This window comes from Rattus norvegicus, chromosome 3 (genome assembly GCF_021556685.1).
Source record: "Rattus norvegicus strain SHRSP/BbbUtx chromosome 3, alternate assembly SHRSP_T2T, whole genome shotgun sequence".
Classification (NCBI taxonomy): Eukaryota; Metazoa; Chordata; class Mammalia; order Rodentia; family Muridae; genus Rattus; species Rattus norvegicus.
In genome coordinates this window covers 54,522,579-54,549,998 of record NC_141536.1, presented here as the reverse complement: position 1 = coordinate 54,549,998, position 27,420 = coordinate 54,522,579, and the positions used below count along the sequence as shown (strand labels likewise).

The following is a 27,420-nucleotide window of genomic DNA, read 5'->3' as shown; positions in this document are numbered from 1 at the left end:
TCTTCTCTCTCACCTTGAGGTCCACCTAAATAGAGCTGCAGGGACGATTCTGCACGGGACAGTAGTAATGTCTTGAACGATCCACTAGTTCTGCTATCTCCTCACTTCATTATCTTGGACTCTAGGTCTAGACTAAAATACAATCCACAGCAGGCCCTAGGAAACCCTTTCCACTGAGCTGACTCTGGAAATCACAGATACACGTCTCTCTCCAGCTTCAACAAACTGAATGATAAACGCCACTGTCCAGTTTGCTGGTGCCATCAAAGATAACTTTTAGAGAAAACTGGAGCCAGCGGAAGGTGGAAGCTTCCACATTTAGGATATGGGGTTTTATTCAAGTATTATTTAAATGTATACATGTACAAATCGATCTTTTATTTAATCCAATGAAGCGTTCTCCAAGTCTTTGTTGCTTTCTAGGCTCTCCAGTTATGGGACTGACTTCCCTCACAATGGAGTCCACTCTATATCCGGATAAGTCATCTAGTTGTTTTTTTTTTTTAAACAACAATTCACTTGTCCCTCCACTTGGCTCCACGGCCCAGGGCAGAGAGGATTGTTTCTGAGATAGGGTCTTACTTTGTAGCTCTGTCTGACCTAGAACTCACTACACAGAGCAAACTGGATTTGAACTCACAAAGATTCACCTGCCTCCCAAGGGCTGGGATTACAGATGTGTACCATCATGCCCAGGCCTCAAACCAGACTTATAAAATGGTTATTACCACATACCTGGGAATTTCAGGAATACAAAACTCAGGGACAAGACTGTGAACAACAAAGCAGAAAGGCGTTACTTGGTACACTCCCTTTTCAAATGGCTCTCGTTGATAATGGTTCTAAAGCTTTGTCTTAACGCGGCCCCCAAGAGCTGTCCTTCCAGACACTGAGAGTCCCCGTCCCCAGCTGGCTTTGACTGGTAATAAAGAATTGCTGTGGGCTGGGCATTTAGCTCAGTGGTAGAGCGCTTGCCTAGGAAGCGCAAGGCCCTGGGTTTGGTCCCCAGCTCCGAAAAAAAGAACGGGGGGGGGGGGGGGGGGAGAATTGCTGTGCAGCCAATGGCTGGGCAAGGAGATGGGGTGGGACTTTCAGACTACACAGGCAAGGGACTGAGGGAGAGAGGAGAATCCCCATGACTCAGAAGCAGAGAGATCAGATTTAAAAGCTGCAAGAGAGAAATCATCCAGCAATGTAGGTGTAAAGGGAAAGCAGCCCCATGGGAGGGCTGTCCAGAAGGTAACAGGGCAGCAAAGATAAAATATAGATTTAGGGGGCTGGAGAGATGGCTCAGTGGTTAAGAGCACCGACTGCTCTTTCAGAGGTCCTGAGTTCAAATCCCAGCAACCACATGGTGGTTCACAACCATCTGTAATGGTATCTGATGCCCTCTTTTGGTGCATCTGAAGACAGCTACAGTGTACTTATATATAGTAAATGAATAAATCTTTAATATATATACATATATATATATATATATATATATATATTTAGAAGGTATTAACTCAGGAATACAGGAGGGGAGTGTGTGCTAGCCACGGGGAGGTTTGGAACTGCACAGACATTGAGCTAGTCAAGGCATATCAAAATTAACTAATGTGTGTATGTCTGTCTGTCTGTCTTTCATTCTTGAATCCAGAGCTCTTGGGCTGGTGCAGATTAACTATTCACCACTACAGTCTCTCTCACACAGACTCTCTGTCTTGAGCAAAGCAGAGACTTTCGCCCAGGGCTTTGCATTCTGGGAACTCTGACCAAGACAGACATGAAATAGGTTATTGATTTGACTCTCCATTGTGGAGCTGATGGAGAGCTACAGTGTATCAGAATAACAAGGATCTTTGGAGGGAAACCAGTTGTGGAAAACTCTAGGCAAACAGTAGGATTAATGCAAATATTTTTCTCTGGTTCTCTAGGCCAGGATGAGACAGTGCGACAATGAAATAAAGAGGCTCCATGGATTGCTGTAGTCTTGTGGACACACTGTGTACATTCTGGTAAGATAGGCAGAGCCTTAGAGCCCTCTCCTCCTCTCCAGCTTCAGATCTGCATGGACTTTGACCCTTATTTGGATCGCACTATCAGACATAGCATTCTCTTCCCATTTCGGGAGAAATGGAACAGCCAGAGCTCAGATCTTGATGGAGACCCAGACTGTCTTCATCCGGCCTTTACCATTTCAAGGAGATGTCTGTCCACCGGCCCTGTCTCATCCTAACACTGAGTTCCTTACGAGTCTGTAATATTCAGGAGCCTGAGCTCTTGGTAAGAGGCTGGATTCAAAGCTGATTCTCCACTACTTGGGTGAGTTGGGAAAGTGACTTCATTTCTTTAAGCTTCAGCTCTTTCACTTCAAAAAATGGGGATTTTCAATGGGGCTGACTTAGCTGGATAAATATTATGTGGGGTGAACTATATGAAGGGTTTAGTGCAGAGACTGGCACATAGGATGGACAGCTACAAAACAAACAAAAAACCTTCACACACACACAAGACCAACAAACAAGCAAATACACACACGGGGCTAGAGAGATGGCTCAGGAGTTAAGAGCACTGATTGTTTTTCCCAAGGTCCTGAGTTCAATTCCCAGCAACCACATGGTGGCTCATAACCATCTACAATGAGATCTGGTGTCCTCTTCTGGCACGCAGGCAAAATGCTGTGTAAATAATAAATACATCTTTAAAAACAAACAAAATATGTCCTTTGTGATAAGATTGTTTGGGGAAGCAAAATACAAGCCGTGATTGTGACAAGCAGACTAGCTGAGTGGTGGTGGCCTGAGCCTTTAATCCCAGCACCGGAGGGTCAGAAGCAGGTGGAACTCTGAGACTGTGGCCAGGCTGGTCTACAGAGTGAATTCCAGAACAGCCAGGTCTACATAGAGAAACCCTGTCTCAAAAAGACAAAACAACAAAAAGATGCAGACTAACTCTGAAGATTTTTTAATTAACTTACAAAGCCACCTCAGCCCTGGAGTACTGATACATGTTAACACAGATCACAGGCTTCTGGAGAATGCCGTAATGCTGAACATGGAAGCCCTGAGCACCCTCTGGATTCTGGAATAAGGGTTGAGCTTATTCACGTCTGTCAACAGCCCCTTTGGCAATGGGAATAATTATGACTGTTTCCAATTCACATGTAACATTCAACATCTATTTAAAACAAAAATTTGGGCTGGTTTGTAGTTTAGGGGAAGAGTGTACTATGTAGTTAGTATGTGCAAGGTGCTGGGTTTCATCCTCAGCACGAAAACGGAAATGAAAACCTTCAAGTCTGTGCTAAGTTGGGGAGACACAAGGATGAGGATTTCCTGCCCTTGAGAGCTAGCATCTCAAGGCAGAAACAGGTTCTTCCTCCTGTCCAGGCTTCAGAGTGCTCTACCCAGGCTTCTGAGAGGCTTCAGTGCAATTTTTCTGTACTGTTCAATTTGAGATGATAGTGAAGACTGGATCAATCAATCTCTTTGAGCACACAGACAAGAGGTGATGTGCAAGAGGAGGCTGCACATCGCTTCAAGGCCTTTTGGCTAAGGGCAAGTGAAGAGGAGGCTGCATGCAGTGGAGGCATGAGTGGGGGCGGAGGAAGAGCATTAGTGGGCTGTGCCTAAACCACGCTCTGGTGCCACAATCCAGACACAGCACCTCTGTTTCCTGCCTTCCTTCCATAACCGTATTTTCTACAAGAATCTATGAACAATGTACTATATAATCTGTCCCCAGATTTTTGGAAAGATCTAGCTGCCCAACTACAAAGGTCATGGCGCTGTTCCCGAGCAGACCCACTGTGCTGGCTGGTTTTATGTCAGCTGGACATGAGCTAGAGTCATCTGAGGGGAGGGAACAACTGAGAAAATGCCTCCATAAGATCTGGGTGTAGGTAAGCATGTTGAGTATTTTCTTAATTAGTGATTGATGGGGAGGGTCCAGGACATTGTGGTTGGTGCCAGCTTTGAACTGGTGGTCCTGGGTGTTTCAAGAAAGCAGGGTTAGCAAGCCATAAGGAGCAAGCCAGTAAGCAGCACCTTTCCATGGCCTCTGCATCAGCTCCTATCTCCAGGTTCCTGCCCTATTTGAATTCTGGCTCTAACTAACCTCAGGGAAGGACTGTGATATGAAAGTGTAATAGACCCTTTTCCTCCCCAAATTGCTTTGGTCATTGTCTTAGAGTTCTACTGCTACGAACAGACACTATGACCAAGGCAACTCTTGTAAGGACAACATTCAATTGGGGGCTAGCTTACAGGTAAAGAGGTTCAGTCCATTATCATCAAGGTGGGAGCATGGCAGAGTCTAGGCAGGCATGGTGCAAAAGTAACTAAGAGTTCTACATTTTCATCTGAAGGCTGCTAGCAGAACACTGGCTTCCAGGCAGCTAGGATGAGGGTCTTAAAGCCCACACCCATGATGACACACCTACTCCAGCAAGGCCACACCTACTCCAACAGGGCCACACTTAATAGTGCCACCCTCTGGGCCAATCATATTCAAACCACAACAGTCAAGGTGTTTCATCACAGCAATACTAACTCTAACTTGGACACTCACTGTGGTAATTCATAAGCTAACAGTGACAGGCCTAGTCATGTGTCTGTGACCCAAGTTTAATTTGTCACAGTCTTTCCCATAGGCTTTCCAAGTAGGACTGTCATAAAGTTAGGATCATGTGAGTCTAGAACTCCAGGATGCGAAATAAGGAAAGGAAGAAAGGTTGGTCAAGGGGGATGAGGAAGAGAATGAGAGGGAGCAGAAGGGAGAGAGAGAATAAGCACAAATATAAGAGGCATACACATACATCTCTAATGCTATCTGAGTTCCTGATCCACTCAATCTCTTTCCCTACTATGGGTTAGACAGTTAATTTCTCATTTTATACCTGAAACAAATCTGAGTTATGGGGATTTTGTTTTTGTTATTTGAAACCAAAAGAAACCTTGACTGCCAAGGTTCTTTTTTTTTTTTTCCTTTTGGTATCCTGTGATAAGAGCTTTGATAAGAGAAGTAGCATAGCCTCTGAGCATGTCAAGTCAGAAGTGTTCAATCTATCTGCCAACTTTGAATACATGGAAAGAATCCCAGCCACAAGCTTGTAACATTTAAGGTTGGATCCTTTCCCATAGGATGCCCCTGAGTCAAGCTTCACTGTGAAGGTGACATTTATCCAAATTGGGACCACAGTCAGGTAGTAATAGCAATTGTCCAGTCCAGAGCTGGAGAGTGTCCGCTGAAGAAGTTAGAAAGGTTTGTGGGAATCAAACAGTAGTGGCAATAGTTGCCAGATTGCTAAGGAGTTAGGGTTGTAACTATTGCACAGTGCAAACCAAATTCAAGGCTTTGAAGAAGACCGGAAGATTAAATTGATCACAGAAATTTGGTGGAGGGTAAATTTGAGAGAGAACAGTCAAGAAGACCAGATAAGAGTTCAGAGAAGTTGCTGGCCTGTTGGTGATTCACTGCCTAAGTCTGTGAACAGAAGTGAACAAGGCTACATCATCCATGTAGAACGAGAGAAGCTCAAGGATAGAATCATGGTTCATAACATCCAGGAAGCAGATAAGAAGACATACCAATATGTACACCCCCACTGTGGAGACATGGCTAGAGAATCCAGGAAGGATCTTGAGAAAGGAAACTGGTTCTTAGCCCAGCACAGTGTCAAAATACCTATAAGTGCAGGGGGGCCGAGGCAGGAGGGCTGCAAATACCAGGCCAGCCTGGGCTATACAGCCAAGTTTAAGGCTAGCCTGGACAACTTTGCATCTGTCTGAAACACAAATGTTCGGTGGTAGGTCATTTGCCTAGCGTTTGCAAGATCCTGTGTTCATTCAGTATGAGAGAAGAAGAGAAACAGAGAGAAATTGTTTCTTAGTTATAAACGTGTATCCTACATCAGCTTAAAAGCATCATGTCATCAGGTACTGCCTAGACTGGACTCCAGCACCACCAAACGAACAAACAAGCTCCCTTGATGGCTAGGTATGGGGTGTGTGCCAACAATCCCAGTAGGCGGAGGCAGGAGTATGTTGACCATGAGGGCCAGGCCAGCCTGTGCTAAATATTTACACTAAAGGAGGAGGAGGAGGGAGGAGGAAGAAGAGGAAGAGAAGTAAGAAAGACAAAGTAAAAGAAAAATGGAGGTCTAGAGGTCTTCCTAGAGCTCATCATAGTTTCATCCACTTATTCTTTCTTTGTCTTCTTACTAGATGGAGTTTCGTAGAAGGGACTTCATGTATCTGCCTATTTCTAGGGTCTACTGCACTCCATACCACATGATCTGATGTCTAGTAAACATTTTCTGAATGAGTAGAACTGGAAAGAAACAGAGAACACAACATATAAACTGGAGTTTAGCTGTTCAACATGGCAGCCACTAGTCTCGTGGAGGACTTGGAACACCCCATTTAGAAGTCTAGATTTAGAAGACAATAGTACCCAAAACTGAGGTAAGATTATCTCACATACACACATCCCTAGGTATAAGCCGCTAACCAGCAGCCAGTGGGGTCACTCAGGCTGCAAAGTCCAAACAGGCTTTAACCAAATGAGTTGTTAACACTGAAGATTCAGATTCCCAAAGAGTCTCATTTAGGTTTCTCTTCTAATAATGGAAGACATGACATTTTTCTTCATTGTATTTATGGAACTATCCTACTCTTTAAGATTTATTTATTTATTAAGTACACTGTAGCTGTCTTCAGACACACCAGAAGAGGGCATCAGATCCCGTTACAGATGGTTGTGAGCCACCATGTGGTTGCTGGGATTTGAACTCAGGACCTCTGGAAGAGCAGTCAGTGCTCTTAACCACTGAGCCATCTCTCCAGCCCTATCCTACTCTTTATTCTATTTGTTTTCATAAGCAACCTTATGCTCTAACTGGCAGAGAACGGATGAAATGACAGATGGGTGTATATGTTCTGTCCTGGAAACTGTGGTGAAGTGCGGTGGGGGGCAGAGCACAACCCAGGCACATTTTACTGTACAGCCCCAAATGCATATAAAATGATCATCCATCACTACTGTGGTTTGCTCTGCTGCTAGGTACTGTAATGCTAAGTGCAGGCTCGAGATCCGGTTGCCCCACAGACAAGAAAGTCTGCATGTAGACCCAAGAGACACTGTGTGACCTTGCCCATTAAGTTATTTCCGATTGGTGAATAAAGATGCCTACAGCTTATAGCTGGGCAGAAGAGGCATAGGTGGTGCTTGATGTTCCCAGCCTGGGGTTTGGGGAAGTCCACGAAGAGAAGGAGAAAGGGAGGAGGAGGGGGAGGAGGAAGACACCATGGGTTAAGAGTCAAAAAGCAAACAAAACAAAGCAAAAAACAAAAACATGGCCCTGAGAGCTGGCCAATTGGAGTTAAGAGCAGCCCAGATGAAATATAGTAAGTAATAACCTGGATTTATTAATAAAAAAGTATATTTTAATAACATAGAGGGGCGATATCTGCCCAGCTCTACAATAAGCTCTAAGGCTTATTATAAATATAAAGGCTGGATATGTGCTTTGTTTGAAAACTGAATGGTTAAAAGTGGGATAAAAACCCCAAGTTAAAATTAAAAATACAGCATATTGGTGCCCAATATGGGGCAAAAACTCACTTTAAAATTTTTAAATTTCAGATCAAATAAAAAGCACATGCTGTCCCTTTAAGACTATGGAGACCTAGTTTCTTAACAAAGTTGTTTTTTTTTTCCCCAAGCCATGCAGGGTTCAGAACTACGGCTAACATCTATCCTGATTTGGTATACATGATTCTGGGGTTTGCACCCTAGACAGACACAATGCCAACATGCAAAGTCCTAAACCAAACCAACACTCCAAGCAACAGGCTCAAACTCCAGCCTGGGGTCTTCCCTGACGCTGCTCTATGCTGCCTTGGAGAGGCAACTTAACCGCACAGGTGCTAGAAGACCCTGGTATGCAATGAAGCTGGCAAAATCCTGCTGCTCAGAGAACAAAAAGCAAGGCTGCATGCCTCCCACGATTAAAAAAATTATAAAAAATAAATAAATTAAGATGTTATGCTACCTTAAGCAACTGGTTTCCTTCAACGTGGCCTCTAGGGGAATACTGGGACTTCTTGTCCTAGCATGACATATGATGGCTTGAAAATACGCTCATTCAGTAATAGAAGGGAATTTAAATAAAGTTAAATAAAAGGATATTAATCTCTACAAAGAGAAAGGGGGTATATTTATTCACAGAGATATTACTCTCCAAAGGGAGAAAGAAATAAAAATTAAAATGTTTTCAAGTATACATAGATAAATAAACAAATCCAGGCCTTTGATCTCAATACTTAGAGGACAAAGGCAAGGGCAGATAGGTTTCTTATGAGTTCGAGGACAAACAGTGGTGGCACATGCCTTTAATGTCAACACTTGGGAGACAGAGACAGGCAGATCTCTGAATTCAAGACCTGTCTGATCTGGAGAGTGAACTTTAGGACCCTCCCCCCCCCAAAAAAAAACAAAAACAAAAACACCACAAAAAAATATACAAAACTATTTTATGGTCATAATCTTACATTAATAAAAAATTAAGGTTATATTTTGTTACATTAATACAAAATTTTATATATTAATACAGGTTTAAGGTTTTCATTGATATAAATCTTTGTATATTAATACAAAATTTAAGATTAATTTTGTTACTCTTGGATAAACATTATGCCTATAAAACTCATATAAAAATACAAGGCTTAATCCCAACCCCTTTAATAACTGCTGTTACAAATTGTTTAAAATAATTAAGTAATATGAGTTAACAGTCAGTCAAACTCATAGTCATATTAGGTACTACTTTAAATTATCACAAAAAATAAATCCTGGGTTATACATATAATAAATAGCTAAAATCAAACGGTGTTCATTTATTCAAGTACGCTATAAATAGATAAATGGTCTTCAAAAATGTCAAAGATCCACAAATTATGACATTTAAAATCATCCCATTATTAAAAAAAAAATCTTTTGACTATGAGACAAATTTGCTACTAACAGTAACCCCATTTCACTTCAATAAAGATACTAAGCATCAATAATTACAAAGAAAGTTGCTTCCATTGTGGCAGGCTAACCACTAGATAGAGGGAAAAAAAAAGCCCTAACTTTATCTGTAGACAAAATGCTGTCCGAAAAGGACAGATAGATTCAAAACAATCAACTCCTAAGCTCTGCCAAACAAGGTAAGCTAGTCCTTCATAATTCCTGCTTCCCTTAAAGTCTGTCAGATGTTCTGGGCCAGAAGGCTAGAGACAGAGGCACCAATGTTGTAAGAGATAGCGGAGACTCCCCAAGTGATAAGCTATCTGTCATTTCTATAATTTTTAAAAACTGCATTCCTGCATACTCAAATAATACTTATTCCTTCTCAAATCTATGATGTGGTTAAAGACTAACTACAAATCTCTTGGTTTGAAATAAACAAACGTTCTAGGTCTAAAAAATGTTTTAAAAATGATATGAGTTAAAATAATAATGTCTATACATTACATATGTATATACATATACAATAATGAGTAAAATAATGTATATACAAATTTCTAACTCACTAAAATAAGATAAATGATGAAGAAACTTTATCTAAATTGCCAAACATAATGGACTGGATGTTGTAAATATATATGAGACTTTATAATTTTCATAACTATTATAATTATATTCAATTCATATTTTTTAAAAAGCCTTTTTAATTAGACAAAAAAATTGTTGAGGTTTGGTCTGTTGATATGTATTGTAATGTTAAGTGTGGGTCCCCAAGACTTAGTTGCCCCAGAGACAAGAGAGTCTGCACGTAGATCTAAGTGACACCATGTGACCTTACCCCCAAGCTATTTCTGATTGGTGAATAAAGATGTCTACAGCCTATAGCGGGACAGAAGACACATAGGTGGTGCTTGATGTTCCCAGCCTCGGGGCTGAGGGAGGCTATGAAGAGAAGGAGAAGGGAGGAAGGAGGAGGAAGACACCATGGGTTAAGTGTCAAAAAGCACAGCCCTGAGGGCTGGCCAATTGGAGTAAAGAGCAGCCCAGATAAAACATAGTAAATAATAACAGGATTATTAATCAAAAATAAGTTTTAATAACATAGAGGGTAGATTTCTGTCCAGCTGCAGTGCTTATTAAGGCTTATTATAAATATAAAAAGGCTGTGTGTGTGTGTGTGTGTGTGTGTGTGTGTGTGTTGTCTGAAAACTAAATGGTTAAAAAGGCGGGATTAAAAATCCCAGGTTAAAATTGAAAATTTCTACCACACATCACTTATACCCAGAAGTACTTAAAATATAAACTGTGTCTTTCCTCCTTGACAGGATGGTAGCTTGCTGGAGGCAGCCTGTGTTCAAATTTCGACAGATCTTGTAATTTTGAGTCAATCCCTTACCCCGTGACTTCTGTTCAGGGGAACATACAACAGAGCTTAACTGGGAATACAGGTAAACGCCTCAACTCCTCCTTTTGTTGTCAGTACCCATCGCTTGGCCTTGAAAGGAGAGTCGTGAACCATGTACTCGGAAACGAAACCAGTTCTACTGGGCCTACTTGGACACGGAAGCAGGGGGCACAGCTAAAGTACACAGCTTTACTGCCATGCATGGGTGAGAGAATGGAACTGTGGGGAGGGTACAGTGGGAATCCCTAGAGTTTGGGGATTGAGCTCTGGAAACTCAACAGAGATTTTTTTCTGCTGAGGTGCTTTGCTTTCTGGAGATCAAAACAAACCCCCAAACCCTAGAAACAGACAAGTGTTTGTATTTGGGAGCCAAGTATTTGACTTTGGTTGTTAGGAGAATGAAACAACGTAGTTTTTTGTTTTTTCCTTTTTTTCCAGATCTCCTTTTAAAAAGCAACGTTCTTGGGATAAGAACAAACTTGCTTCAGCAAGTAAGTCACCTTACAGTACCGGTGCCACCGTGATACTTAATATTTAAATGCTATTGGTGTGTGGTGCAGAGTGGTTCAAGGAGTCAAAAGTCAAAATCTTGATTTTTGGATATTTCAAGTCATCCGGATTGGATTTAGGGGCAGTTTGTAGTGCGAACTTTTCTCCTGGGAGATCCAGGAGGGCCAAAGTTCACAGTGCCAAATGAGTTACAGGTAGAGGGCAAGCCTAGGTATATGCTCGTCTCTATAAACCATTAAGTTGTTTGCAAAAGTAAGTAAAAGAATCGTGAGCAACGGGGGCGGAGCTGGAGGCCCTAGGATGGAAGGGAAGGTTCTCATTTTGCGATAGGGTGAGATAACCCTACACAGGCAGACTTTCCCTCCTCTCAACCTAGCATCCTACCTTCTCTGCGGGTGCTTCGACAGCCGAGGGGTTCCAGAGGCCCAACCTGGAGTGGTAGATAAAATTTCAGGATTAGGTGCTGTTCGAAGGTGCAGGTTGGGACCCGCCACTTCTGGGGGTGCGGGGAAGTTACTCACGGTCATTACTGCGCTGCTTACCCTCTGGCCGCCCAGCCAAGGAGTTTCCGCGAAGGCCAGACCAGGAAGGCCAGCCCCGCTCCGCACTTGAGCTGGGTTCCGAGCCGCGAGCCTGGGACGCCGAGTCGCCATGGAGACAGGACGGGCTGCAGCAGGAGGCCCGGGAACCACGGGAGCTGCCCAGCGACTGGACCACCCGACGCAGCGGCGGGGCGAGCGGGGCGGAGCGCGGCGGGCCCGGGGCGGGGCGAAGAGCGCGGGGCGGGGGCGGGGCGGGAGCCGTTCCAGCTGCAGGAACCACGTGAAGGGCGGAGCGGGCGGCGCGGGTGGCCCAGCGCCCCGAGGTACTGGGGGTTACGCTGCGGGGCAAGTTGGGGGCACACACCCTGGGGCAGGCTTGACCACGTACCCTGGTTACTTTGAGAAAGGCTGGAGACAGGGAGACTGGAAAGTCGGTGTCCATACCTGATCCTGACTCTAGGTGGCGGAGGGAAAGGGGCGAGGTGGCTTCATTGGGGGGTTACAACTTGTGGAAGAAAAGATGCCTTGAGTTGGGAGGGATGGGTGCCTCTGGATATGAATGAACAAAAATCCCCTGCACCTGAGATCGCCCCGAGAAGATTATGGGTTTCCTGGGGATCTCGACATCAGTTCTCCTAGGGATCCGGTTCAGATGTTTAGAACCAGGCTCGCCTTTCCCACCCAGCCCGGGGCCAAGTCTGGGTTCCCTTTTGCGCCGCCCGGGCTGCTACTGAGGCACCTCAGCCAGTTGGAGGTCTTATGCTTCACTGCTTCGGTCACAAAAGAGGGTGGGAGGACACTGTTAGAAAATTTCAATAGTCTCTCAAGCTTATCTTCTAGGGGGGGAATGGGTAACCTCTCTTCTTGGACACAGAGAACTTGTTGCTAGGCAACAAGTTTTGAAGGGGACACGTTTGTTGGAATCAAACCTGGATTCGAATTTCACATAGTGGCCAGAATATAAGATAAATAATAACTATCTTTAAGGGCCCTCTGGGGACATGCATTTTACGTGATGGTGAAAATATATACGTTTTAATGTATAGAAACGGACTTAATTACGACATTTTTATAAAAATAGAACCAGCCAAATCACTATGAACCAAGAGTACAGAAAGTTTGCATTATTATCCTTTTTAAAGCTAGAATGCAAGTTTACGGAACTCAATGAAATCATTGACAAATGCAGGCCTTGTTTGATAAGGACCCAGCAAGCCCGGACTTCTGCTATTGCAGGGACCGGAACACTATACATATCAGATATCTTAAGTTTTACCCAAGTTCGTTCTCCATAAAAGGCAGAGGGAAAGAGTAATCTTAATCATGTTTAAAACCCTCAGTTTTGTTAAATTGCTTGGTATTGCTAAATAGGTAATGGCACCGTTGCTCCATACATTGTCCTACTGTAAGGAAGTGCAAGACAGTATCAAACCGACCTGATTAAAAGGTCTCTGCCCCCTACAGCGCAAAGGATTCGCCCAAGCCAGTTTATACCCTGCAGGGTTTTCAAGGTGTGTCTGTGGTTTCTATTTCTCAGAACACGGAGAGAGAAACTCTTTACAGACTAAATGACGACTGACAGGTGACTCAGGTAATTATTATGCATCTAAATAAAATAGCCAACTTTCGGGGTGACAGAACTAAAGGTCATTCCAGTAGAGCACCTGGCCCAGTGCCTGTTAAACTCCACAATGGTCGTTATATTTCACTATGATGAAAAAGCGTTAAATTTCGTCTTCATTTGCATAACATCAGAAATAATTCACTCTATAACCTCCAAGCAGAAGTTGGGTTGGGTTTTTTTTTTTTTTTTGATACAGTGCTCAAATATAAAGCAAAGTTTAGCTCTAACCTGTGCTTTTAGACACTGAATCTAAAGGATCTGCCTAGTGAAGAGTTGTTCTAAAATGAAGAGGAAATGCTCATGAAGATACTACGTCTTCCACTGCAGCTACTATTACACTCCATGGTGCTTTGGGTTTTGGTGGTCCTAGGAACTGGATCCCGGACTTTATACCTTAGGCAAGCGGTCGGAGCTACAATCGGAGCCCTATCGCCAGGATTTTTTTTTTTTCCTTTTCTTTTTTTTCGGAGCTGGGGACCGAACCCAGGGCCTTGCGCTTGCTAGGCAAGTGCTCTACCATTGAGCCAAATCCCCAACCCCTATCGCCAGGATTTTTAATGGGTAATTTTTTTTTTAAATTACCGATCTGAATGTTAGCAGAGTATGATAAAAAAAAACACGTTTAAATAACATCTAGCGTTTTTTATTGTTTAGCGTTGATATTTTAGCTAATATCAGGATTGTAGGTTGGCTATGAAGAACTTGCCTATCACACTGCTGCCCTGGGCACTGAAAACAAAAAACAATCTCTCTTGCAAACAAAAGCCCAGGGTCACTCTCACGATGGACAGTTTTCAACCTACCAAACCCCACAACCGTAAAAATGTAAACTACCCAGGATTCTACTGCCCAGTAGTAACCTCTGTCATTAATTCTTATTTTTTATTTCTAGCCCTCTTTTTTTTTTTTTTTTTTTTTTTTGGTTCTTTTTTTCGGAGCTGGGGATCGAACCCAGGGCCTTGCGCTTCCTAGGTAAGCGCTCTACCACTGAGCTAAATCCCCAGCCCCTATTTCTAGCCCTCTTTTGTGCACATGTTAACTTTTACTTTTGGGCACACGTTTACTTACTGACATTTGTTGGTCTCTGTTGTTGGTACCCTTTTTTTGTTTGTTTAACATTTTCTCTCGAATGTTTCACAATGTGTTTAGCCTTCAAAATATTTTAATGGCAAATATATGATATATATTACAACTTACTTAATTTGTTCAGACAGTCCCTGATTTGGAAATTTCTAACTTTTCTTCTGCTAATTCATTGTTTCTGAACATCTTTGTTGGAAGCTGAGAGTGAGGCTATACTCTGGCCATGAGATGCAAGAGTTGAACAGTAATTGTAAGAAAGAAGGTTTGGGCTGTGTTAGGGCCTTTAGACCCAGCACCCGGGAGGAAGTGCAGGCGGACCTCTGGGAGTTCAAGGGCAGCCCAGTCTACAGTGTTCCAGGACAGCAAGGGCTATACAGAGAAACCCCGTCTCCTGTCTCAAAAAACAACCCTGTCTCAGGAGATAAAGAAGGAAGGAAGGAAGGGAGGGAGGGAGGGAGGGAGGGAGGGAAGGAGGGAGGGAGGGAGAGAGAGAGAGGGAGAGAGAGAGAGAAAGAGAGAGAGAAGACAGGTTTTGATGACCATCTTTGTAAATAAATCTTTGATGGCATCTTTCATTCTCAGATCAGATTCCTAGGTCTATGAAAACATAACTTCAAAAAGGCATTCTTTGAGCTTCAAAGGCAGTCTTAAACTAAAATTCCGAACTGTAAAATATTAACTTTTTGGAACAGTACCAACAACGGACTTAATATTTATTTTGTGCAAAGTGTGAACCAGCAGAAGATGCTTTCTTGCTAGTTGCTGGGAAACACCGAGGGGGTTTGAAGTGTATTGACTTTGGCTTTTCTCTCTAATTCTTTCCAGGATTTGCTGGTTTGCTCAATAGTTGTGAGATTGTTTGAAGTCTATGCAAATCATCCCACTTCCTCTTCTCACAGCTAAAGTGCTAAGGATGCTGTTTAATTTCCAGCTTCCCTCTTGTAAACACAGGGCGGCCGAGCTTCGCTCCCATTTCCCTTCTCATGGGAGACACTTTGCATCTTTACCCTAACCTCAAGCGTACTTCTCAACAAAATTATCACACACTCACTCCTGCATGGCACTTGACTTAACACTTTCCGCAGTTGGTTCTAGTTAAGAAGTGTCAGTGGATGACTGAAGTTAGAGAGTTTCATTATAGAGAGTTTTTACAATAGCCACCGCTGATGACACAGTTGTGTGTTGTCATTGGTGGATAAGAATTGGTTAAAGAGTAGCATATATATTGTATATAGTAGCATATATATTGTATATTGTAGCATATATATTGTATATAGTAGCATATATATTGTATATAGTAGCATATATATTGTATATTGTAGCATATATATATTGTATATTGTAGCATATACATATTGTATATAGTTCTGCCTATACAGGTACTTTTCAAAGTAGTTTATATTTTCACGCGTCTTCAAGTGTTGAGCTTCCTGCTCCTCCTATTAAGGATCACCTTTGTTCCCGCGCAAGCTCCTTTGCCTTGGCTTCCATATTTTGAGTCTAGTCAGGAGATGCCCGTGAAGTGTTCTTTATTATTCTGGAATCAGTAGAGGGAGTCTGGTGCCGAAAGATTATGACTGCAGACATACGAATCATGGTTGTCTTCAGTTCTTGATGTGTGGATGAGTTTAAACACTGATGTATATGTAAAACAATGATGATTTTTAAAGTCGACTTGCGTATACAATCTCTCCTTTAAAGACCAGAAAGTGACCGGCTGCTAGTGCTAGCTAGGCCTCTTAACCGTCTCAGTGAGACCGTCGAGAATTCCACTGTCCTGACTCTCCTCAGTGATCCCCTCGCTGATATTCCACTGGGGTCAACTGTGTACAACACTTACTCCTTTCTCAGTGCACAATGTAGGTCGCCCTTCCACTTCTGTGGGCACACCATCATGACTCTTAGCTTTGTCAGAACCTTAAAGTAAGTGACCACTTCCGATCCAGTGTCTTCATACCGGTGTCTCAAGTGCACCGTGCTACAGTGTGGTTGGATTGCTCCCCCAGACACGCAGGGAAGCCCTGTCATCCCACGGAGAGCTCACAGAATTCTAGGAGGACGCCTAACACACCACCACGCCTTTCGAAGACTAGCGATTCTCTTTCCTGTTAAAGATGCCTCCTGCTCATACCACAGCTTGATAGAGAGTGCCTTGTACATTTGTGTCTTGCTGGGCTCTCCTCAGCCCAAGGCAGCGGCCGCTTCTCACACGTGACATGTCTGTGTGTCACACACAAAGGGAAGACAGTCCCTTTGTGCTACGCCATAGTTCTATTTTTTAAAAATTGCATTTCTTCATTTAGTATGTGTGTGTGCCAACATGTGTGTGTGAGTGTGCTATGGTGCTACGTGGAGGTTATACTGTAATAGGTTATTTGCTGCCGTTGGGCCTTTTCCAGGGATTGAACTCAGGTCAGGATTGAGCTTGGCAGCAAGCATCTTGAGCAGTCTTTCCGGCTACTTAGTTTGTATTTGTTTAATATTGCCTTAGGCTGGGTAGTATTAGAACATGCCTTTAATCCCAGCACTCAGGAGGCAGAGGCAGTCAGATCTCTGAGTTCGAGACCAGCGTGGTCTACAAATGAGTTCCAGGACAGCCAGGGCGGGCGACACAGAGAAACTTTGTCCTGAGGGCGAGTTCCCTAGAGCTTATTACAAATAGCAGCCACTTTCCTATATGGCAATCTCACCTTTTCTGGCATCTCGTCTGAACAGCACTTTCTCAGCTCAGTCTCCCCTGAGGAGACTCACAGCTCACACGTTTCAGCCCTATCAGACTTTTAACCCAACGATGTGGTCACCTTTCCTTTGAGGATCCCCATCCTACCCCAGGCCCCCACAGTTCATCTTATTTCTTACCTGTCATATGCCGTCATCGCACCCCCCACCCCAAACCCCCGGCCCCGGCCGTGCCCCTCCCCCAGCTCTTCATCTCCCTTACCTTTCTGTGTAGGTAAGAAACTCATCAGGAGTTATGAGAAACCCTCTCCAAGAGTGAGATTCAGGAGCTGTCTTAGGAAAGTGTGTGAGGCTGTCTTACAGGACACAGGAGCAGCGAGTTCATATCCAACCTCTCCCCATGGTCCGTACCTGCTCCACACGGTTCCTGTTCAGCTGTCAGCTGCATTCACTCCTTCCCTGGTGTTCCCGTCTGAAGGATATGCCTTTCAAGAAGAAAATCGATTCCTGTAACTGGCTACCCATCCTCCACATCTGTATGGATTCTTACCCGCACACACCACCCCCACCCGACACTGTGCCGGTATTCACAGTGCGCATGTTCAGTATCCACAGTGCGCATGTTCTTTTCTCACTGCATAGAAGGGATCATCTCCAATCACAGAAGTGGCCCTAGGGTTAAATGCCTCCTGGGATAGCCAAAACACACTTCCTTCTCAGGATTCATCAAGACAACATGAGCATTCACACTAACCGTTTCTAAGTATACTTTCCTTAAAGTGACGCTAAGTCACTGGTCACCGTGAGATGTCCTCAGTCCTCATGCATGGTAGAGTGGGAAGACAGGAGACATGACAAGTTTTGTTGAAAGATCCAGTTTTTTCCATCTTTAATTTTTTTTTGGTTAGGAACCACATTTTTCTTGGAGAGTCCAGGAGAACAAAGAAAAGATTAATGAGGATTATCGGGGAGTGTGGGGATGGGTAAGGTAGTTACTATCGATGATAAAAGGGGCTTTTGGATGTACCTAAACAGCAAGTGTGCTTAGCTCTTCTCAGGACTCATCCTTAAAACCATGTCGGTAGCGAGAATGAAGCAAATACTGAACAGAAAGTCAGTGTAACTGAATGGCACTTAATAAAATTTTTTGTAAAATTTCTTTTACATTTTGTATATAAATGTTTTGCCTTCGTGTGCGTCTGTGTGTGCAATATGTGTGTGTCTGGTGCCCCTGGATGTCAGAAGAGGGTACTAGATCCCCTAAAACTGGAGTTGAGTGACTATATCATGTGGGTGCTGGGAATCAAACCCAGGAAGAGCAGCCAGAGCTCTTCAGTCCTGAGTTATCTCTCCTGCCCACGTCACCGATTCTTTAATGTGCTTGGAATTTCCAGGATTGCTTGTTTTTAATAAGTTACTGAAGCTTCTGTGTGATGTCTTTCAGGCTGGACATACGTTATTAGCTAATGTAATCAGTACTTTTTTTATTAATATAATGAGCTATGAATTTTAGCAAATCAATCCCTGTTTTAGAGAATGTTAAATATTTCTTACCTCCTATTAAAAAGTGGCTTCTGTCTTCAAATTAATGCTTTTAACTGGCTGTTAATTTTTCTCTGTGACTTCTACCTCTCTGCTGGCTACTTCCATTTTCCCTTCCTTTTTCCTTGATTTTGCGTATCAAAATATTGTGTCAACCAGTGGTTGGGTGTGAAAGGGCAGTCTAACTCTGCCCGAGCTGGGATGTTGAGTTTCCAGACAGCCTTCTTAGGACCCAGGTGTACAGCAGAAGTTATGCATGCCATTTTTAAAAAAAAAAATTGTTGTTTTGAGAGAAGGTCTCTCTGCATAGCTCTTGCTGTCCTAGAACTGACTGCGTAGACCAGGCTTCTCAAACTCACAGAGATCAATCTGCCTCTGCCTCCCAAGTGCTGGGATTTAAGGGATGATGCAGCGGCTGGTAGGTTTCCAAGGAAATCAGAATATAAACATCAGGGCACCTGTCCACAAAGAGGCTCAGAGGTCATCAGTCAGTCACTAGGGCTTCCAAGGAATTGCCTTCAGAAACTCTGGAAATTCACCCCAGTTAGAGATTTGTAAACTGATCTCAGAAAATGTCATTTCTTTTTTTTTTAACATGGCTGTCTTGCCCCAGTGGAGCTCAGAAACAGAATCTCCAAGAATCAAAAAACTGAGTTCAGTCTTCCCCACAGAAGTCTTATCTATGGTAACTGAATACTAAGCTCATTGCTATTCACAGTGCATTTTCCCATCACAAATTTAGACTATGCAGATAGCAACAATAAAATGGAGCATTGAGATCACATTTAAAGGATGTTCAATGGAGCAGGCGAATCTTCCCAGGAATGCTGATTTAAATGGCTAGAAAGGGGAAGGAGTCTAACACGTTGCTGATGCTGTACTCTGCAGAGAAAAAGAAAATAATGTTGCAAAGGAGGAGTGCAGGAATTCCACTTTTAAAGTCGGGGGAGATTGTTTGCCTAGTATAAAGAAGTTAAGAAGTATTGAGTCCCAGCGGGGAGCTGAAAATATGAATTACAATGAACTATTTGTTTTAAAGCTAGGACTATGCTTTGTTTCTGTTTCTTGAGTGATCTTTTTAGTTCTTCATATTTAAGGCAGAGAAATGATTTAACTAAATGCAGAGACGGAAAACACAAATGTAAAATTATCTAAGGTAAAGGGTTGATTAGTTTCAACCTTGATCTTAACCACTTTGAGATTGTTGATTCTTTTAGAATTCCATTATTAGTTTACCTTCTTTAAAAATGTTCACATTAGGTGCTGGAGAGATGGCTCAGCAGTTAGAAGCACTGGATGTTCTTCCAGAGGTCCCGAGTTCAATTCCCAGCAACCACATGGTGGCTCACAACCATCTGTAATGGGATCTGATTCCCTCTGATTATATACATACGTGCATGCGTGTGTGCGTGCATGCGTGTGTGCGTGCATGCATGTGTGTAATCTTTTGTAATCTATTTCATATTGAATTTTTTCATATATCCTAGTAACTCTGAACTGCTATAGATGGAAATGTCCCCATAGCTCTGGAGGGTTAGTGGGTGGCACCTTTTGGATGGCAGTCCAGATGCATCATCATCTTTTGCCCCATCACTTTTGTACCCTGATGGGAGGTACACTCAGCCTGCTGCTGCTGTGGCCCCTGCCCACTGCATTCCTTCAGTGATATCAGAACTCAGCTTCTTCAGCCTTCCAAGTGGACTGAGGGTCAGCAGCTCGCCAGGGACCCACTAGGGCTTTCAGCACTAGACTGAGCTTGCCGGGGAGGCATTCAGCCCTGAGGGCTGAGGAACTGCCAGGCGCTCTGCTAATGCACTGTGCAGACAGCTGTGGCTGGTGCCCAGCTCAAACAGTGTAAGCCAATTTAGTATCCCTGTTTGACACACTTCTTCTTCCTATAAGGTTCTGTTTCTCTGGGGAGCCCCGGCTGCAGGCTCTCCTCTGAGGAGACTTATCTCATTTATGAAGACTCCATGCTCACAGTCTTATCATGTCCCCAAATGCCCCCACTCGATGCTCCCATAGTGGGTATCACGATTCCAATGTGTGACACAAACATTTTGTTCATAAAGACATACATGGACTCCATGTATGTGAATCTCTGGGCTAAATATGACATAAATTTCAAGTGGATACAAAAGTTAAAAATTAACTTCATGTATGTTTTAAAATGAAAATTAGAGCAGTATTGTTGAAAGGGTTCAAAATTTATACCACAAAATAGTACTGTATCAATTAATATATTATTTTTTAAAGGAAATAATTTATTTTATAAAATAATTGCTTACTACCAGTACCCAGTTCTCATATCACTTTTTAAAGTTTGGTTTAATTTATATTCTCTAATTTAATCCCAGCAGTACCCCTCCCTATAAGCTGGGTACTATTATACCCATTTTGAAAATAAGGAAACTGAGTCTCTAGTAGGTAAGGTGCCTGAAATCACACAGTGAGGTATAATAGAGGCATAATGCAAAATGAGGAGCACACACACAGACACACGCAGACACACACACACACACACACACACACACACACACACACACACTCCCATAGTGGAACCATATGAGATAAGAATTGAGCGTACTTTGTTTTCAGAAGACCTGGGCAATTTATAAAGAACATATATATTCTGCTGGTTGGGACTTCCAAGCAGGGAATTGGCATCTGTCAAGGAAAGTTCTTGCTGAAGGCAAGAACACAGGAGAGAGACAGGGCAACAAGGCCGAACACACTTTATAATAAACCTCTTTGACAAAAACAAGCTTGCTTCTGCTATGACATTAATCCCTGTTAGGCCAGATTTCTCATTACCCAATAACCTATCTTTCTCTGTCTAAGGCAGGATTCTATTAAGTCAGCTAGGCTAGCTTCAGACTCACTATGTAGCTCAGGTTAGCTTCAGACTCACTATGTAGCTCAGGCTAGCTTCAGACTCACTAGGTAGCTCAGGCTAGCTTCAGACTTACTAGGTAGCTCAGGCTAGCTTCAGACTCACTAGGTAGCTCTGGTTAGCTTCAAACTCACAATTCTCTTGACCAACTTTGCAAGTGCTGGGATTAAAGCATGCAACACCAAATCCTGCTTGCCTGGTGACATCTAAGTTACCTAGTGACTTGTTTGAAAGTCCCATCTCGTACACAGTGACTTTGGGCACTACATTTTTGACCTTGAAGTTTGGGGGACATGTTGAAACCGAACTGTGGTACAACCTTATCTGGCATATCTAGCTTTCAGCACAGGTCCCCACCACACCCTATGTGAAGTCAAAAAACGAAGGTTTTTTTGTGTGTGAATGTCCTAATGTTCACAGAAGTTCTTGATGAGGGGTAAGGATAATGTCACTGTCTTTATGGCTCTTGTGTTTATTTGAATTTTATGAAAATCATGATATTATTTTATATTATTTATTATTTTAAGATAATCACCACTGCACTGTTAACAGGCCACCATCTGCTGTGTTTCTTCTGTGCGTTCTGGAGTATCTATGCCATCGGTTTTCACTGAAGGCTTGTGAGTGGAGGTGACCTATCTCCCTCATTTAGAGGGAGTTATGTATGACACGGCATGCCATCTCTTTTTTGGCTACTAGTGGAACCCTAAGATATTCAGGAATATGAGTGACACTCAGTTTTCCCATGAGATCTTGGTGGACACAAGGGTGAGGCTTGTGTCCGTCTCTCCTTCATGGCTGTTTTTCTCATGCCTAACACAGTGAGGACTCATGAGAAGAGCCCTAATATGTGGCATGGATGAAGAATTGAATGCAGTCTCTCCGGCTGGTTTTGTGTGTCAACTTGGCACATGTTAAAGTCATCAGAGAGGAAGGAGACTCAGTTGAGGAAATGCCTGCATGATATCCAGCCATAGGCCATTTTCTCATTTAGGGAGGGCCCAGCCCATGGTGGATGGGGCATCCCTGGGCTGGTGGTCCTGAGTTCTGTAAGAGAACAGGCTGAGCAAGCCATAGGAAGCAACCCAGAAAGCAGTACTCCTCCATGGCTGTACCGGCCCTGCTCCCAGGTTCAGCTCTGCTTGAGTTCCTGTCTTGACTTCCTCCAATGATAAAGTATGATCTGGAAGTGTGGACTGGATAAACCCTTTCCTTCCAACTTGCTTTTTTGTTTTTTTTGTCATGGTGTTTCATCTGCACCAATAGAAGCCCTCACTCAGACAGGCACCTTAGCATGAGCAAAGGCTGAAGCAACGCTGTTTTGCGCAGCCTCATCCCGAAAGGACATGCTTGGGTGGGGAGGGAGATGAGAACTGAGTTAAGGATGCAGCCAGCCTAGGACTTGAAAGGAGGTAACAAGTACTATCAAACCAGCTTCCTGAAAGGGTGCAATTTACAGCTGCCCCAGGAGACTCAGCAGGAGCCCTGCTAATAGCTGCTGCCCTAGAAATGCCATGGGATCTCCCAGTTAGGGTGTTTAGTTACTGTAACAGACACCACACAGCGAGGCTTAACAAGACAGTGTAGCTCTCGCAGAGGCTGGGGGATGTTGCAGAATGCTTGCCCCACCGAGAATGGAAACTTCCTGGGAAGAAGCTTTGTCTGTGGCTGATTGGTTAGAACTTCTGTAACATGCAAACTTGGATTCACTATTTGATGTCCTATATAATTTATAATAGAAAAACTCTTGTAGACACGGCCAGAGGGCAACCTGGTTGCCAAGTGTCATGGATCCTGTGACCGATGAAGAGTGCAGAGACGAGAGCTTCTCCTGGACACCTGCTCGCTGACCTGTGCTGACGGCACCTCTGCTTCCCTGATGAGCATGGGCATTCACATCGACAGTGAAGAGTTTCAGTTTGGTGGACTCTGGCATCACTTTAATCATAAATCTTGATAACTTCTTGATTTGACAAGTCAGAAAGATTTATGTCTAGAACACGTGCATTTGATCAACTTTCGTGACTCCTGTTGAGGATGTATTGGATTTGGGTTGGGCACTGAGCCACAGAAGTGGCCATTTGGTGTCCTAATTCTCACATTCCGAGAGAGAAAGGCTCATGATTGGACAGCACTGGGCAATGGTATACTGATAGGAGAAAGCTTCTAGCATCTTCCCCCCTCTTCAGCAGCACCTCTTATTTTGGGTCTCAGCACATTGGCTGTGGGCTTTTACTGTTTTAATTCCACACGTATGACTATTTGCCTCGTGTATGTTTGCATGTGCACCCCGTGTATGCCTGGGGTGCATAGAGGTCAGAAGAGGGTGTCAAATCCCTTGGAACTGGTGTTACAGGCAATTGTGAGCCACTGTCTAGGTGGTAGAAATGCAGTCCAGTTCTTCTGCAAGAGCGGCAAGCACTATTAACCTCGGAGCTATCCTTCCAGTCTCCCCCGTACCCCAATGCTCCCTTCACACTGTGGACTTTAAAAAGATTCCATAATGGATGGTCGTGCACCCGCAGCTCTGCGCACCTGCCAGGAATCTCCTCACCTAGTAGACACCTCCTCTGTAGGAGTTAAAAGTGTGAGATCACTGGGGAGATGGTTATAATGAAGCCAGCCCTGGCCTCAGCTGTAGGGTCATAACTCAAGACCTGCAGTTAAATAAGTATGGCTGACCATTTTCCTTCACATAAAAAGCCAGCATCACTGTGCCCAGGCCCTTGGCAGTGTCAGGTCAAACCTCTCACTGACTTTTGAGTGTCTCCTGGTCTCTGTCTCCAGTGACCTTGCTCCCTTTTCTTGGCTGCTGGGTTTCTAGTAGGATGCTTGCTCTCAGGGCATCACAGACTTGTGCGGCTGCTTCTGGTCCAGCATGCTGTTTTCTATGCTTGCCTATTGAGAATGTCTAATTAATGGTTCTCAATATCGCCAATCCCAATCTGTTAAGTTAACCAACCAGAATTGATGGTCAGTTATCTAGTCGTGGACAGATCTCTCAGGATTCTGGGGAGTGTGTGTGTGTGTGTGTGTGTGTGTGTGTGTGTGTGTGTGTGTTCGTATGTCTGTGTGTGATACGACCTAGACAGCCTCAACATCCCTTTTGTCATTTACTGGGGTTCTTAAGAACCTCTAGTGGACTGAAGAGATGGCTCAGAGGCTAAGAGCACTGACTGCTCTTCCAGAGGTCCTGAGTTCAATTCCCAGCAACCACATGGTGGCTCACAACCATCTGTAATGAGATCTGATGCCCTCTTCTGGTGTGTCTGAAGATAGCAACAGCATATTCATATACATAAAATAAGTAATTCTATAAGAAAGAAAGAAAGAAAGAAAGAAGGAAAGAAAGAAAGGAAGGAAGGAAGGAAGGAAGAAAGAAAGAAAGAAAGAAAGAAAGCAAGCAAGCTTTAGTCAATGGTAATTGAGTAATTTAGCCTAAGGACAGAGAGAGGGACCCAAGTACTGGAAACAACAAACAAAAAATTGACTCTGGTAATTCCCTGAGACTTTTTGTTGTTTCCAAGGTCAAAAATAAGCTCTTTTTCAAAGAACTTTTACTCAACTGTGCATTGATCTTTGATCGAGAAAATAGGCCTGAGATAGATAGCTCTTGCAAAAAAGACTTCATGGGAAAGAGAGGCTAATGTGGGCTGGGATAACAGTGGATGGAGTGAAGTGTCTGGGTTTGGCCAAGTATCTACGAGATCACCGCATGTTTTTTGTTTGTTCTAGAGAGCCCTGGTCTCAGAGCTCCCTTGGGTGGCTTTTAAAAGCTATTGAGCAGGGCTGGAGAGATGGCTCAGCGGTTAAGAGCACCCGACTGCTCTTCCAGAGGTCATGAGCTCAATTCCCAGCAACCACATGGTGGCTCACAACCATCTGTAAAGAGATCTGATTCTCTCTTCTGGTGTATCTGAAGACAGCTACAGTGTACTTATATATAATAAATGAATAAATCTTAAAAAAAAAAAAGCTATTGAGCAAACTAGAGGCTCCCAGTGGTGATGATCTTTCTGTATGCCACCTAGTTCTGCGGCATGGGACAAGCGTGTGGTTTCTACTCTTAGTGGTGGAGCTAATGTGTGCCCTGTGGTTCTTAGCTATTAATTATCCAGTGACATTGAGTTAGATGAATTGGCTAGGATTCCTTTAGAGAAAACAGATGTTGCTACAAAGTCCTACTCCACTTTATGAAGAAAGTGCCACTAATATGTCAAATATGTGACTTTATACAGTTATAATGAAAGGAAAGAAGAAATAAGACACAAAATACATGATTTATAACTTAAAATCTAACCTTGACTGGCATTAAATACTATAAAAGGACTGTCTATGAAATTGCATATCGTGCTCATAGGAACCATTTTTTGATTAAGACTTTTATTACTGTCTTCTCATTGGCAGCCCTTCCCAATTGTCTTAGTTAAGGGGACATTTCAGCCAAGTGGGTCCTTCGTTTTCCATTCCCAAAGTAACTTGTGAGAAATGTGTTAGGCTAGTTTCTGGTTCCTTTCCACGGACTTCCTTTCTTACACTGGTTGAAATAAGTGACTTCCAAGGCTTAAGCAAGTTAGCACGCTTGGAGGGTTTGCCAAGACACACGGGCTGTCAGTAAGTCTTGGGGACTGGATCTATGGATTTGGATTCGCCTTTTCATTCTTTCTCTCATCTTCGAGACAAGATTTCATTAGCCCAGGCTATCCTCAGATTCACTAGGTAGCAGAGGATGACTCTGAACTTCTTAGTCTCTCACCTCCACTCCAAGTGCTGAAATCACAGGCATGCTCTGTGATGCCTGGCTTCCTGTAGCCCTAGGGAGGGAATAGAACCCAGAACCTTGTATATATGCTGGGCATGTAACCTGCCAAGCTGTGCCCCCAGCCCCTGGATTTGCATTTCTAGCATACGAGCCCACTGATGTTTTTGCTGGGGCATGGGAACCAGTCAATCCTGAGCTGTCATCTCTGGGTAATCGTTGAATTATATTCTGAATCCTGAAGGTGTAGCTTGTGGAGTGTTCTTCCAAGCAGAATATCCATTCATAGACTAAATCAGCTCATTGTTATTGCCTGAGGCCATTTCCCTTTCTCTTGTTTTGGTTGAGGAATTTTGTTTGTATTTGGAGGCTGCTTTTGGCAGACCTTAGTCCCGTATTCTGGTCATCTGTGCATGCAGTTTCTCTCTTTTGGCACACAGAGTTCTTAAAAGATTTCCTTCACCTTTGAGCCTTCATTGTACCTTATACCCTAATTGCAGACATTATCTCATCGTTTGCTAAATTACAGACAACATTATATCATTACTTGCTAAATTGAATTTAGCTGTGTTTGTATGTTTTGAGTTTGCTTTGGGCCTGGTTTCTCTAAATCTAAAATTAAAGACTACACATACAGAATTAAATTAAGCATACAGCTCACATATTGTTAATTGAACATACTGACTTGCCTGACTTTAAGGGTTTGGGAAAAGATAGTTTCTTTAAGTGAGCGCCAGTGCTTTCAAATCTAATTATAGCCACTTATGTTTTTTTGAGACATTTATTGAGACAGATTTCTGTACCTCTTTATGGGTTACATTATGGTAATCTGATAACTGTATACAGTGGGTAATAATCATACCAAGGCAACGAGACCTTAAACATTAATCATTTTTATGTGCTGAAAATTTTGTCACTTTGTAACATACCATAAATTCTTTTAACTAGCACTTATGCTACATGCTATAAAAAAGCAAACAAACAAACAAAAAAAACAAACAACAAAACCAAACAACAAAAACTAAACTAATTCTCCCTGTGTTGGCAGGCCTTAAAGAATTTCTTCCTAGCTCCTTACCCCTTCCTTACTCTTCCCAGGCTCTAAGGGCTATCATTTTTATCTTCTGTGGGAATTACCAGTTTCTATGAACAGATGAGAGTGTGTGATATTTGTCTACTCCCGGCTTATTTCACTTAGCACAGTGACCTCCAAATGACAGGACTTCATTCTCTTTATAGCTGAATAACAGTCCATTGTGTGTACACATCATGGTTTCTCTATCCCCTAGTTCACTGCTGAGCATCTAGTTTGAGCCTGTGTTTTAGCTTCCCTGAGCGGTGCTGGCATAAAGCGGGGATAAAGGTGCCTCCTTGATATAATTTCACCTC

The 27,420-nt window shown here is 43.2% G+C and overlaps 1 protein-coding gene and 2 long non-coding RNA genes across 7 annotated transcripts in view; 2 read left to right on the top strand and 1 right to left on the bottom strand.

The window, feature by feature from the left end:
* Erich2 (glutamate-rich 2) overlaps window positions 1–12,303 on the bottom strand; it is a 41,198-nt gene extending 28,895 nt beyond the window's left edge. Inside the window, exons 1-4 of one of the 5 annotated variants that reach the window (XM_087653831.1) lie at window positions 12,032–12,204; window positions 11,452–11,907; window positions 11,294–11,339; window positions 736–771 (exon numbers count right to left, since the gene is read on the bottom strand). In XM_087653831.1, the coding sequence (XP_087509957.1) occupies window positions 736–771; window positions 11,294–11,339; window positions 11,452–11,893 (524 nt within the window). In that variant the 5' untranslated portion in view covers window positions 11,894–11,907; window positions 12,032–12,204. 5 annotated transcript variants of the gene reach the window in all.
* Window positions 10,473–27,420, top strand: part of LOC120101561 (uncharacterized) — a 29,593-nt gene continuing 12,645 nt past the window's right edge. Inside the window, exons 1-2 of the long non-coding RNA XR_015683551.1 lie at window positions 10,473–10,604; window positions 10,838–10,890. This is a non-coding gene — a long non-coding RNA (uncharacterized LOC120101561). The remainder of the gene's footprint in view (window positions 10,605–10,837; window positions 10,891–27,420) is intronic.
* LOC148006479 (uncharacterized) lies at window positions 12,989–17,996 on the top strand. Its single transcript, XR_015683552.1, has 2 exons — window positions 12,989–13,042; window positions 14,984–17,996. It is a non-coding gene; the product is annotated as an uncharacterized LOC148006479 (long non-coding RNA).